Source organism: Scyliorhinus canicula, chromosome 31, assembly GCF_902713615.1.
Source record: "Scyliorhinus canicula chromosome 31, sScyCan1.1, whole genome shotgun sequence".
Taxonomy (NCBI): domain Eukaryota; kingdom Metazoa; phylum Chordata; class Chondrichthyes; order Carcharhiniformes; family Scyliorhinidae; genus Scyliorhinus; species Scyliorhinus canicula.
This window is the reverse complement of record NC_052176.1, coordinates 3,350,061-3,363,320: the sequence shown is the minus strand read 5'-3', so window position 1 is coordinate 3,363,320 and position 13,260 is coordinate 3,350,061. Positions and strand designations below refer to the sequence as shown.

At 54.3% G+C, this 13,260-nt stretch overlaps 1 protein-coding gene across 1 annotated transcript in view; it reads left to right on the top strand.

Annotated features, from left to right (window-relative positions):
* The window catches only part of LOC119958952 (signal-induced proliferation-associated protein 1-like), a 19,715-nt gene extending 11,904 nt beyond the window's left edge, over positions 1 to 7,811 (top strand). Inside the window, exons 5-8 of the mRNA XM_038787475.1 lie at positions 461 to 556; positions 1,364 to 1,430; positions 4,466 to 4,543; positions 7,066 to 7,811. Coding sequence (XP_038643403.1) covers positions 461 to 556; positions 1,364 to 1,430; positions 4,466 to 4,526 — 224 coding nt within the window. The 3' untranslated portion in view covers positions 4,527 to 4,543; positions 7,066 to 7,811. The remainder of the gene's footprint in view (positions 1 to 460; positions 557 to 1,363; positions 1,431 to 4,465; positions 4,544 to 7,065) is intronic.
* The last annotated feature ends 5,449 nt before the right edge of the window (positions 7,812 to 13,260 follow it).

Sequence of the window (13,260 nt, the reverse complement as noted above, 5' to 3'; positions counted from 1 at the left end):
GGGGGCAGGGGGGTGGGAAGTGGGGTGGGAGTGGGTGGGGGGCGGGGGGGAGTGGGGAGTGGGGTGGGCAGGTGGGGGGCAGGGGGCAGGGGGGGTGGGTGGGGTGAGTGGGAGTAGGTGGGGGGCAGGGGGGTGTGTGGGAGTGGGTGGGTGGGGGGCAGGGGGGTGGGGGGTGTGTGGGAGTGGGTAGGTGGGGGGCAGGGGGGTGGGAGGTGGGTGGAGTGGGTGGGGGGCAGGGGGCAGGGGGGTGGGTGGGAGGTGGGTGGGGGGCAGGGGGGTGGGAGGTGGGTGGGAGGTGGGTGGGGGCAGGGGGCAGGGGGGTGGGTGGGGGTGAGTGGGAGTGGGTGGGTGGGGGGCAGGGGGGTGGGTGGGGGTGAGTGGGAGTGGGTGGGGGCTGCAGGGTAAATGTTCACCGCTCCCCCTCTGCAGAGATTTCCACGATTCTGTTTGCACATTTCAGATCTGATCGTCCCGGTTGACTCTCCCACTGAGTGGCAGACCCTGGCGGATATATCTTCATACTGCGATAGCCTCGCTCAGTCCCTCACTATGGAAGGTCAGTGAGAGTCTCAATCTAGCATTGACGTACACACAAACATACACACACATGTACACATGTACATATGAATTGAGAGGAAATCTAGAACCCAGGGTCCGAACCACTCCCCTGATCCACGGCTGCTGACCCCCACAACACAAGGCCTTTCACCTCTCCCCTGTGCCTCAGGAACATGTTTGACCCCTCCCCTATGACCTTGGGTTGTTGACCCTTTCCCTGTCACTTTGGGTTGTTGACCCCTCCCCGTGACCTTGGGTTGTTGACCCCTCCCCTGTGACCTTGGGTTGTTGACCCCTCCCCTGTGACCTTGGGTTGTTGACCCTTTCCCTGTCACTTTGGGTTGTTGACCCCTCCCCGTGACCTTGGGTTGTTGACCCTTCCCCTGTGACCTTGGGTTGTTGACCCCTCCCCTGTGACCTTGGGTTGTTGACCCCTCCCCTGTGACCTTGGGTTGTCGACCCCTCCCCTGTGACCTCAGGCCATTGACCCCCTTCCCTGTGACCTTGGATTGTTGACCCCCATCCCTATGACCTGGGGCCATGACCCCTACCCTGTGACCTCAGGCCATTGACCTCTCCCCTCTAACCCTGCGTCAGCACAATGACAATGACACCAAGGGGCAGGTTGAATAATCGCAGCATTTGCCCTTTGCCCAGCCAGTGGAGAGGGACAATACTGACCGAGCGACCACTCCCTGCACCTTACCCTGTGCCTCCTGAAGAGGGACCTCGCTCCTTCACTCCCCCCCCCCCATCACTGATTTATGTATCTGCTGTAATGACCTCTTCCTCTGTATCTGACCAGATGAGGACACGGTGGAGGACGCCTGGGTTGAAGAGAATGTCGGTTTGACTGGAGTGAACAGTCAGAGGTAGGTGGGTTCGCACTGGGACGTTCTACTGGGTAACACAGAGATTCTGATGGTTAGAGGCAGATTGCAAACAATTACAGAAAAGCCACCACTTTGGACACAGATTGATTGAAAGTTGCTATATAGCTGTGTGTCTGTGTGGGTGTCTGAGTGAGCTTGTGTGCGTCTGTCTGTCTGTGTGGGTGTCTGTCTGTGTGTGTGTGTGACTGTGTGCTTGTCCCTGTGTGTGTGTCTACGTGTGTCTGTGTTTGTGTGTCTTTGAGTGTCTGTGTGTGTGTGTGTGTGAATCAGTGTTTCTCTGTGACCTCGTGTGTCTATGTGTATCTGTGTAGGTATACTTCTGTGTGTGTGCAGGCCCATGTCTGTGTGTGTGCGTGTGGAAACGTGGGTGTATCTGTGTGTCCGTGTGTGTGAGAGAGAGTGCGTGTGGCTGTGTGAGTTTGTGTGTTGATGTGTGTGTGTGTGTGTCTAAGTGTGTCTTTGAGTATATGTGTCTGGGTGTGTGTCTGTGTATGTGTGTCTGTGAGTGTCTGGGTGTGTGTGTCAGGGTGTGTGTGTCTGTATCTGACTGTATATGTCTGTGTGTGTGTCTGTGTCTGGTTGTGTTTGTGTGTGTGTGTCTGGGTGTGTGTCCCCGTGTCTGTGAGTATATATGTCTGTATCTGCGTGGCTGTGTGTGTGCATTTTGATGTGTGTCTGGATGTGTGTCTGGATGTGTGTCAGTGTGTGTGTGTCTGTGTGTGTGTCTGTGTGTGTGTGTGTGTGTGTGTCAGTGTGTGTGTGTCAGTGTGTCTGGGTGTGTGTCTGGGTGTGTGTCTGGGTGTGTGTCTGGGTGTGTGTGTGAGTTTGTGTGTGTCAGTGTGTGTGTGTGTAAGTGTGTGTGTCTGTGTGTGTCAGTGTGTGTGTGTCTGTGTGTGTGTCTGTGTGTGTGTGTGTGTGTGTCAGTGTGTGTGTGTCAGTGTGTCTGGGTGTGTGTCTGGGTGTGTGTCTGGGTGTGTGTCTGGGTGTGTGTGTGAGTTTGTGTGTGTCAGTGTGTGTGTGTGTAAGTGTGTGTGTCTGTGTGTGTCTGTGTGTGTGTGTCAGTGTGTCTGGGTGTGTGTCTGTGTGTGTGTGTCTGGGTGTGTGTCTGGGTGTGTGTCTGGGTGTGTGTGTGAGTTTGTGTGTGTGTGTGTAAGTGTGTGTGTGTCTGGGTGTGTGTCTGGGTGTGTGTCTGGGTGTGTGTGAGTTTGTGAGTGTAAGTGTGTGTGTGTCAGTGTGTGTGTCTGGGTGTGTGTCAGTGTGTGTGTAGGTGTGTGTGTCAGTGTGTGTCTGGGTGTGTGTCTGGGTGTGTGTCTGGGTGTGTGTGTCAGTGTGTGTCTGGGTGTGTGTCTGGGTGTGTGTCTGGGTGTGTGTCAGTGTGTGTCTGGGTGTGTGTCTGGGTGTGTGTCTGGGTGTGTGTCCCAGGTGGGGTAGCTGGTGTTGGGGGTTTGTGGTACTGGTACTGAGGGGAGTGCTACACTGTCTGAAACTCTCTGTGGTGAGATTTGAATCCCTTGGCGGTGACCAGGATTTCTCTCGGCCTCTGTTTTGACCCCAGGACACAATCGCCCCAGGATAACGTTTACCCCGCGTCCACCATTACTGAGATGGCGATCTGGGGCCATCACCGCAGTGTGTGGCATCTTCCCTGCGCATCTTATAGAACATAGAACTGTCCAGGCCCTTCGGCCCACAATGTTGTGCAGAACTCGTCAGAAACTAAGATCAAATCAACCTGCTCCCAATCCTGGCTGGCAATACATTCCCCTCCGGAAAGCCCTTGACCGGCGTTTAGGGGGGCTCTGTGGTTGCGAACAGGGCCCACGAGCTTTGCAGGATTCCATTATTGCCCTCTGTGATCAAAGTGACAGGGTGAGGGAGAGAAATAGAGGTGGGGGTCACAGAGTGTGGGACAGACAGAGAGAGATGGTGGGAGGGGGGCCGCAGTGTCCCCTGGCTGCCTGCTGGTGGCGGTGCTGAGAGCATTGCCCAGGAGCAGCGCGATGCCGCCACCTGGAGGCCTCTCTCAGTTACTGCCGGGGAGGGAGGGAATATTTAACTCACAGTCTCTCCCCCATCCACCTCTAATCTGACCCCCTCCCCACCCCACCCCAGCCCCCAACAATCGGGGAGGTGTGGGACGAGATCAGAAAGCCTCTTTGTCGGGCCAGGTGCCGACTTCATAGACCCCGGACATAGAACAGAGAACAGACAGTGCGGAAGGAGGCCATTCGGCCCATCGAGTCTGCACCGAAGCCCTCACTTCCACCCTATCCCCTGTAACCCAATAACCTAACCTTTTTTTTTTTGGTCACAAAGGGCAATTTATCACGCCCAATCCACCCAACCTGCCCGTCTTTGGACTGTGGGAGGAAACCGGAGCACCCGGAGGAAACCCACGCAGACACGGGGGAGAGAACGTGCAGACTCCGCACAGACAGTGACCCAGCGGGGAAGCGAACCTGGGACCCTGGCGCTGTGAAGCCACAGTGCTATCCACTTGTGCTACCATGCTGCCCTTGTCTCAGGCTATGATAAGCTCCACATCCACAACACCTGATTCAAGGGGGCGGGGGGGGGGGGGGGGGAGCGGGGGTGGAATTGAGCAGTCAGGCCCCCTGCCCCCTGCCCCCTTCTCCGCCGATCGAACCATTCCCACCTCCCCGACCTCTTGGAATATCTGTGTGTCGGGAAGGCGGGGAAAGTGGAATTGAGTCACGACGCCCGCCGTAGTCGAATAGCCTGCTATCTCCGCCCCACCCGCCTTTCTGGGGTTAGGCGATGAGATGGAGGGGGAGGAAAGGGAGGGGACGGGGAAGTCGGCGGATGCCCAAAAGCGAGATTCGCGGCCGAATCAGGAGGGTGAATGAGGCTCCAGGGGAGTGTTTTAATTTCTGTGCCGTGAGGTGACCTGGGGTTAAACCGGCTGTTTCGTTTTTTTCAATGCTCATCTTCTTTCCCTTCCCCCCCCACCCCCCCCCCCCCCCCCCCCCCCCCCCCCCCCCCCCCCCCCCCAGCAAATCGCCAGCGCGCCTGACAGAGAAGGTGGACCAGTTGGAACGATTGTCAAACAGCTAAATGAGAAGTTGATGAAGGTGAGGTGACAAATCACAGAGGGACAGAGGGAGCTTTACTCTGTATCTAACCCCGTGCTGTACCTGTCCTGGGAGTGTTTGATGTGGACAGTGTAGAGGGAGCTTTACTCTGTATCTAACCCCGTGCTGTACCTGTCCTGGGAGTGTTTGATGGGGGACAGTGTAGAGGGAGCTTTACTCTGTATCTAACCCCGTGCTGTACCTGTCCTGGGAGTGTTTGTTGGGGACGGTGTAGAGGGAGCTTTACTCTGTATCTAACCCCGTGCTGTACCTGTCCTGGGAGTGTTTGATGGGGACAGTGTAGAGGGAGCTTTACTCTGTATCTAACCCCGTGCTGTACCTGTCCTGGGAGTGTTTGATGGGGACAGTGTAGAGGGAGCTTTACTCTGTATCTAACCCCGTGCTGTACCTGTCCTGGGAGTGTTTGATGGAGACAGTGTAGAGGGAGCTTTACTCTGTATCTAACCCCGTGCTGTACCTGTCCTGGGAGTGTTTGATGGGGACAGTGTAGAGGGAGCTTTACTCTGTATCTAACCCCTTGCTGTACCTGTCCTGGGAGTGTTTGATGGGGACAGTGTAGAGGGAGCTTTACTCTGTATCTAACCCCGTGCTGTACCTGTCCTGGGAGTGTTTGATGGGGACAGTGTGGAGGGAGCTTTACTCTGTATCTAACCCCGTGCTGTACCTGTCCTGGGAGTGTTTGATGGGGACAGTGTAGAGGGAGCTTTACTCTGTATCTAACCCCGTGCTGTACCTGTCCTGGGAGTGTTTGATGGGGACAGTGTGGAGGGAACTTTACTCTGTATCTAACCCCGTGCTGTCCCTGTCCTGGGAGTGTTTGATGGGGACAGTGTAGAGGGAGCTTTACTCTGTATCTAACCCCGTGCTGTACCTGTCCTGGGAGTGTTTGATGGGGACAGTGTGGAGGGAACTTTACTCTGTATCTAACCCCGTGCTGTCCCTGTCCTGGGAGTGTTTGATGGGGACAGTGTAGAGGGAGCTTTACTCTGTATCTAACCCCGTGCTGTACCTGTCCTGGGAGTGTTTGATGGGGACAGTGTAGAGGGAGCTTTACTCTGTATCTAACCCCGTGCTGTACCTGTCCTGGGAGTGTTTGATGGGGACAGTGCAGAGGGAGCTTTACTCTGTATCTAACCCCGTGCTGTACCTGCCCTGGGCGTGTTTGATGGGGACAGTGTAGAGGGAGCTTTACTCTGTATCTAACCCCGTGCTGTACCTGCCCTGGCAGTGTTTGATGGGGACAGTGTAGAGGGAGCTTTACTCTGTATCTAACCCCGTGCTGTACCTGTCCTGGGAGTGTTTGATGGGGACAGTGTAGAGGGAGCTTTACTCTGTATCTAACCCCGTGCTGTACCTGTCCTGGGAGTGTTTGATGGGGACAGTGTGGAGGGAGCTTTACTCTGTATCTAACCCCGTGCTGTACCTGTCCTGGGAGTGTTTGATGGGGACAGTGTAGAGGGAGCTTTACTCTGTATCTAACCCCATGCTGTCCCTGTCCTGGGAGTGTTTGATGGGGACAGTGTAGAGGGAGCTTTACTCTGTATCTAACCCCGTGCTGTACCTGCCCTGGGAGTGTTTGATGGGGGACAGTGTGGAGGGAGATTTACTCTCGGCGCAATTGAACAGCCTCAATTTGGCCAACTTGTAGTTGGGACGAGGCCATTGTTTCTGGCGACATTTGTGACATTTAAAGTGCCTCAGCAGATTTAATGGAATCTCGTGAGGCATCGCTATCTGGATCGTACCCTTGCTGGTCTCGTTCTGCGTGGTTAAAGCAGGCATTAGGCTAATTTAAATGTGTGTTTGCGAGATTCCCCCTCCCGGTCCTGGGAGACCTCGCCAGGGCGACGTTTTGTGATGTGGTCCACAAAATGTTGACCGGACATAATGGCGATCGAAGCAACCAGACACAATGACGACCCGACCTGCGAGGGGTTGCTAAACACGTCAGCGGGAAAGGACTCCAAGTGAGGTCTCCGAAAGTGCCGTGAAATAGCAAAGTGTTTTTCGGCGTTGCGTCGGGCGGCGTGGTGGCAGAGTATTTAGCACTGCTGCCTCACAGAGCCAGGGTTCGATTCCGCACTTGGGCGTGTGGAGTCTGCACGTTCTCCCCCCCCCCTCCCCGTGTGTGCGTGGGTTTCCTCCGGGCGCTCCGGTTTCCTCCCACAGTCCAAAGACGTGCAGGTTAGGGTGGATTGGCCGCGATCAATGACCCCCATTAGTGCCCAGGGATGTGCAGGTTAGGTTATGGTTGTTACCGGGATAGGGAGGAGCGGATGGGGGAGTGGACATGGGTGGGGGTGGGGGGCTCTTTCGAAGTGCCGGTGCAGGCTCAATGGGCCGAATGGCCGCTTGCGCTGTAGGGATCCCATAAGCTCGCCCAAAACCGGACCCCTTCCGGTTAAATCGCGCCCTCTGCCCCTAACCGGGTTGCGGAGTTAAACGCTGCCCATGTTGGGCGGACTATTAACGATGGCTGTGCCTTTCTTTTTGATGATCAGGAGAAGGAGGACAAGGTGCAGCTGGAGACCGAGGTCAGGCAGCTACGGCAGAATAACCAGCGTCTCCACCAGGAGTCTCAGACCACGGTGTGCCACCTTCTAAAAGTAACCGAATTACTGTGCCGCTCCGCGCCAAAGCCGTCATAACCTTAAGTCGCGGGGAGCGAGACGTTGCTGCTTTTGCTGCGCCCGTGGTGGCGAGTGACGGCCAGGTGATTCCACCTGGTGCTCGACTGTCTTTGTTTCTGGAACCTTCCGGCACTGGTGTGCTGCTGCGTCAGAGTGCCCCGCGCGTGTGCGTTTTTTTTTTCTTTCATTTGCTGTCAGCCTGTTTTGCTGCGGTTTCCGAGGACTCCCGTTACTATCAGACTAGCCGTCCGCTGGAGTGGGTTTCGGGTGCGGGGGGGGGTTTCATCGTGGAGGTGAACAGGGGTGGGGTCCACACCACAGCGACTCCGGAGGAACAGGAGTTGGCCATTCGGCCCGTCTGCTCCGCACTGGTGTTTCTACTCGCGCAAGCCTCCCCCGTCCCCGTATCCTCCTATTCCTCTCCCCCTCGTGCGCTTATCCCGTTTATCCCCCTCAAACGTATCGACTCTATTCACCTCGAGCGTCCACATTCCCTCCATTCCCTCTGGGGCAGCAGGGTAGCATGGTGGTTAGCATAAATGCTTCACAGCTCCAGTGTCCCAGGTTCGATTCCCGGCTGGGTCACTGTCTGTGTGGAGTCTGCACGTCCTCCCCCTGTGTGCGTGGGTTTCCTCCGGGTGCTCCGGTTTCCTCCCACAGTCCAAAGATGTGCGGGTTAGGTGGATTGGCCGTGCTAAATTGCCCGTAGTGTCCTAATAAAAAGTAAGGTTAAGGGGGGGGGTTGTTGGGTTACGGGTATAGGGTGGATACGTGGGTTGAGTAGGGTGATCATGGCTCGGCACAACATTGAGGGCCGAAGGGCCTGTTCTGTGCTGTACTGTTCTATGTTCTATGTTCTAACTCTCCGGGTGAGGACGTTTCTGTTGATTGGATTCTCTGTTGGGTTTACCGGTGCCTGTCTTATTTTGATGATCCCCAGCTTTGGAATCCAGAACAGCACAGAACAGGCCCTTCGGCCCCTCGATGTCGTGCCGAGCATTGTCCGAAACCAAGATCAAGCTATCCCACCCCCTGTCATTCTGGTGCGCTCCATGTGCCTCTCCAATAACCGCTTGAAAGTTCCTAAAGTGTCCGAGAGTTCGTAAAGTCCACAGGAATAGGAATTTAAAAGATTAAATACCAAGAATGAGTTCAGCGGAGAGCCAAACCAAAACCTCCTTCCAACCGCCAAAGAAAATAAAGTAGCTGGGGGAACTGGGGAGATAAACCAACCGTATAGTTTCAGAAAAAATGCACAAGCAATGCCCCAAAATATAACAGTAAGAAGTCTGACAACACCAGGTTAAAGTCCAACAGGTTTGTTTCAAACACTAGCTTTCGGAGCACTGCTCCTTCCTCAGGTGAATGAAGAGGTAGGGTCCAGAAACATATATATATATAGACAAAGTCAGAGATGCCAGACAATGCTTAGAATGCGAGCGTTTGCAGGTAATTAAGTCTTTACAGATCCAGAGATAGGGGGTGACCCCAGGTTAAAGAGGTGTGAATTGTCTCAAGCCAGGACAGTTGGTAGGATTTCCCAAGCCCAGGCCAGATGGTGGGGGGTGAATGTAATGCAACATGAATCCCTGGTCCCGGTTGAGGCCGCACTCATGCGTGCGGAACTTGGCTATCAGTTTCTGCTCGCCGATTCTGCGTTGTCGCGCGTCCTGAAGGCTGCCTTGGAGAACGCTTACCCGGAGATCAGAGGCTGAATGCCCTTGACTGCTGAAGTGTTCCCCGACTGGAAGGGAACATTCCTGCCTGGCGATTGTCGCACGATGCCTGTTCATCCGTTGCCGCAGCGTCTGCATGGTCTCGCCAATGTACCACGCTTCGGGACATCCTTTCCTGCAGCGTATGAGGTAGACAACGTTGGCCGAGTCGCACGAGTATGTACTGCATACCTGGTAGGTGGTGTTTCCACGTGTAATAGTTAACGCGCGACAATTGCCAGCAGGAATGTTCCCTTCCAGCCGGGGAACACTTCAGCAGTCAAGGGGCATTCAGCCTCTGATCTCCAGGTAAGCGCTCTCCAAGGCGGCCTTCAGGAAGCGCGACAACGCAGAATCGCCGAGCAGAAACTGATAGCCAAGTTCCGCACGCATGACTGCGGCCTCAACCGGGACCTGGGATTCATGTCGCATTACATTCACCCCCCCCCACCATCTGGCCTGGACTTGAAAAATCCTACCAACTGTCCTGGCTTGAGACAATTCACACCTCTTTAACCTGGGGTTACCCCCTATCTCTGGATCTGTAAAGACTTGATTACCTGCAAATGATCGCATTCTAAGCATTGTCTGGCATCTCTGACTTTGTCTCTATATATGTTTGTGGAACCCACCTCTTCATTCACCTGAAGAAGGAGCCGTGCTCCGAAAGCTAGTGTTTGAGACAAACCTGTTGGACTTTAACCTGGTGTTGCCAGACTTCTGACTGTGCTCACCCCAGTCCAACGCCGGCATCTCCACACCATCCAAAATATAACAGACACGAATCCGCCCCACTTACACATGGTAGCGTACACGTTGTTAACCATTGCATTGGTCACTTTTTTCAGCATCAGGTAAAAGCTAACTTTAGCTTGAATGTGCAAAAATTGTATTCTACATTAATGCTGCTTCAATTGCGGCAGAGGAACCTTCTCATTAATTTTAAGCACCTTACCCACCGTGATCAGTACCCCCACTGTCAGCTTAATCAAATTAAAGTCACAATTAAAACCAATGTTTTGGGATTAAAATCTATTTTCATTGGAACGTGTCCTTAGACCCCCGTCTCAAATTCTCACAAGGTGGCAATGAACCGCCAACGTTTCACATCATAACAATTAGCAATCATATACAGCCTTACACCAACCCTATTCTCATTGTCTCTCTCTCTCTCTGTCTTTCGCACCTGGATCGTTTAAAAAAACTTTTTTATCTGTGCCTATTCATGGATTATTATTGGGTGGTGGGGGCGGTATTGAGGAATATTGGGCGAAACGCTGGTAGATTGAGTTGAGGCACAGGTCAGCCCACTAGGCCTGAGGCCTGGCCCACTAGGCCCGAGGCCTGGCCCACTAGGCCCGAGGCCTGGCCCACTAGGCCCGAGGCCTGGCCCACTAGGCCCGAGGCCTGGCCCACTAGACCCGAGGCCTGGCCCACTAGACCCGAGGCCTGGCCCACTAGGCCCGAGGCCTGGCCCACTAGGCCCGAGGCCTGGCCCACTAGGCCCGAGGCCTGGCCCACTAGGCCCGAGGCCTGGCCCACTAGGCCGAGGGACTGGGCGGCCACTTCCTGTGTTTTTTTTTACTTCACAAGCCAAATGTTTATCATTTCCGTGGCACAAATTACCCTCGATGAACTGACATTCTCCGTCGCGATTGCGAATAAAGTATATATTTAAAAATAAATTTTAAGCTGCTTACTGAGGTCAACCTGAGGCTTGAATAGGTCAAAGGTTACGGACGCCAACCCTTGAGATTTCGCCCTGGTTTTTGCCGCTTGCTCTGGAGAGCGGTGGGGGGGGTTAACGGAGAAAGGATGGGTTGGGGGGGGGGGGGGGGAGGTGTTGTTGGGCGTGGGGTGGGAGGGATGAGATAGCGTGTGGCTAGCGTGTGCATCACGTGCCATTCACTAACGTGTGGAAGGTATGATGGCGGTGCCCATGTTACCTCATCTGTGCGTTTTAGCCTCCCGCCCCGGATATGGATTCTGTTTCCTCCCACACAGCCGGAAGTCCGGAGCATGAGTGCTTCTGGAAAGGTCGAGGAAGGGGGCGTTTCCCTCACTGTTTATTCGGCGTCCAAATAGATGTGGAAAACTACCCAAAGTTTTCTCTTAGCTTTTTGTAATTCCAAAGCCATACGTGAAATCTTTAAATAAAAATAACCAGGTGTTCATGTCTTTTGTTTTTCATGTCTTATTATTATTTTATACGTCAGAGAGGGAACTGAACTATGTTGGCATCATCAGGAAACACCCAGGCCTCTCCAGGCATTCCGAAATCCTAGGCCTCGTCACCATCAGGAAAATCCCAGGCCTCTCCACCATCAGGGAAATCCCAGGCCTCTCCACCATCAGGGAAATCCCAGGCTTCTCCATCATCAGGAAAATCCCAGGCCTCTTCACCATTAGGAAAATCCCAGGCCTCTCCACCATCAGGGAAATCCCAGGCTTCTCCAGGCATTAGGAAAACCCCAGGCCTCTCCACCATCAGGAAAATCCCAGGCCTCTCCACCATCAGGGAAATCCCAGGCCTCTCCAGGCATTAGGAAAATCCCAGGCCTCTCCACCATCAGGAAAATCCCAGGCCTCTCCACCATCAGGGAAATCCCAGGCCCTTCCACCATCAGGAAAATCCCAGGCCTCTCCAGGCATTCCGGAATCCTAGGCCTCGTCACCATCAGGAAAATCCCAGGCCTCTTCACCATTAGGAAAATCCCAGGCTTCTCCATCATCAGGAAAATCCCAGGCCTCTCCATCATCAGGAAAATCCCAGGCCTCTCCACCATCAGAAAAATTCCAGGCCTCTCCACCATCAGGAAAATCCCAGGCTTCTCCATCATCAGGAAAATCCCAGGCCTCTTCACCATTAGGAAAATCCCATGCTTCTCCAGGCATTAGGAAAACCCCAGGCCTCTCCACCATCAGGAAAATCCCAGGCCTCTCCAGGCATTAGGAAAATCCCAGGCCTCTCCACCATCAGGAAAATCCCAGGCCTCTCCACCATCAGGGAAATCCCAGGCCTCTCCAGGCATTAGGAAAATCCCAGGCCTCTCCATCATCAGGAAAATCCCAGGCCTCTCCATTATCTGGAAAACCCCAGGCCTCTCCATCATCAGGAAAATCCCAGGCCTCCCCAGCCATCAGGAAAATCCCAGGCTGAAATCCCATTCATATTTTTCGCTCCTGTCCAAAGCTAGAGGATTACTGGAAGGAGGTGTTTAGGGTAATCTCTAAAGTGGTGCACGTGAAACTGGACCCGGGCCCTCGGGAGGCCATATTCGGGGTGTCGGACCAGCCGGGGTTGGAAACGGGCGCGGGGGCAGATGTTGTAGCCTTCGGCTGGTTGATCGCCCGAAGGCGGATCCTGCTGGGATGGAGAGCAGCCTCTCCACCCTGTGCCCTGGCGTGGCGGGGGGGGGGGGGGGGGGGGGGGGGGGGAGACCTGCTGGGATTCTTGACGCTTGAGAAGGTTAAGTTTGAACTGAGGGGAAGGATGGAGGGGTTCTACAATTCATGGGCGTTATTCATTATGCACTTTCGAGAATTGGATCACATCGAACATTAGAGGGGGTGGGGGCTGGGAGGATTGGGGGGAGGGGGGGGGCTGTGTGTGTTAATGGTGACTATGGGCGATTCCTGATTCCTTTTTCTAATTTGTTTATGTTGACATGCGGGCCAATATTTGGAGGTTTGGTGGGAGGATGGGATCGTTGTTGACATGGGGATTGACGTTACATTCGTTACTGATTATTGTTTATTGTTGGGTGTAAATTTGGGAGGAAAATGTGAAAAAGGAAGAGAAATAAAAATCTTTTTTGAAAAGAAGGAAAAACCCAGTCCCCCGCAGCTATCAGGAAAATCCCAGGCCTCTCTAGAAATCAGGAAAATCCCATTGAGTTCCTGCAGTGCATCTTGTAGACGGGGCACACGGCTGCCGCTGTGCGTCGGGGGGGGGGGGGGGGTGGAGGGAGTGAATGTTTGTGGTTAGCGTGTCGATCGAGCGGGGCTGCTTTGTCCTGGATGGTGTCGAGCTTCTCGAGTGTTGTTGGGAGCCGCGCTCATCCAGGCGAGTGGAGAGTATTCCCTCACACTCCTGACTTGTGGCTTGTCGATGGTGGACAGGCTTTGGGGGGGGTCAGGAGGTGAGTTACTCTCCGCAGGATTCCCAGCCTCTGACCTGCTCTGGGAGGTACAGTATTAATGTGGCTGCATCCAGGTCAGTTTCTGATCAATGGTAACCCCCAGAGTGTTGATTGTGGGGGATTCAGCAATGGTAATGCCATTGAATGTGAAGGAGCAATGGTTAGATCCTCTCTTGCTGGAGATGGTCATTGCCCGGCACTTGTGTGGT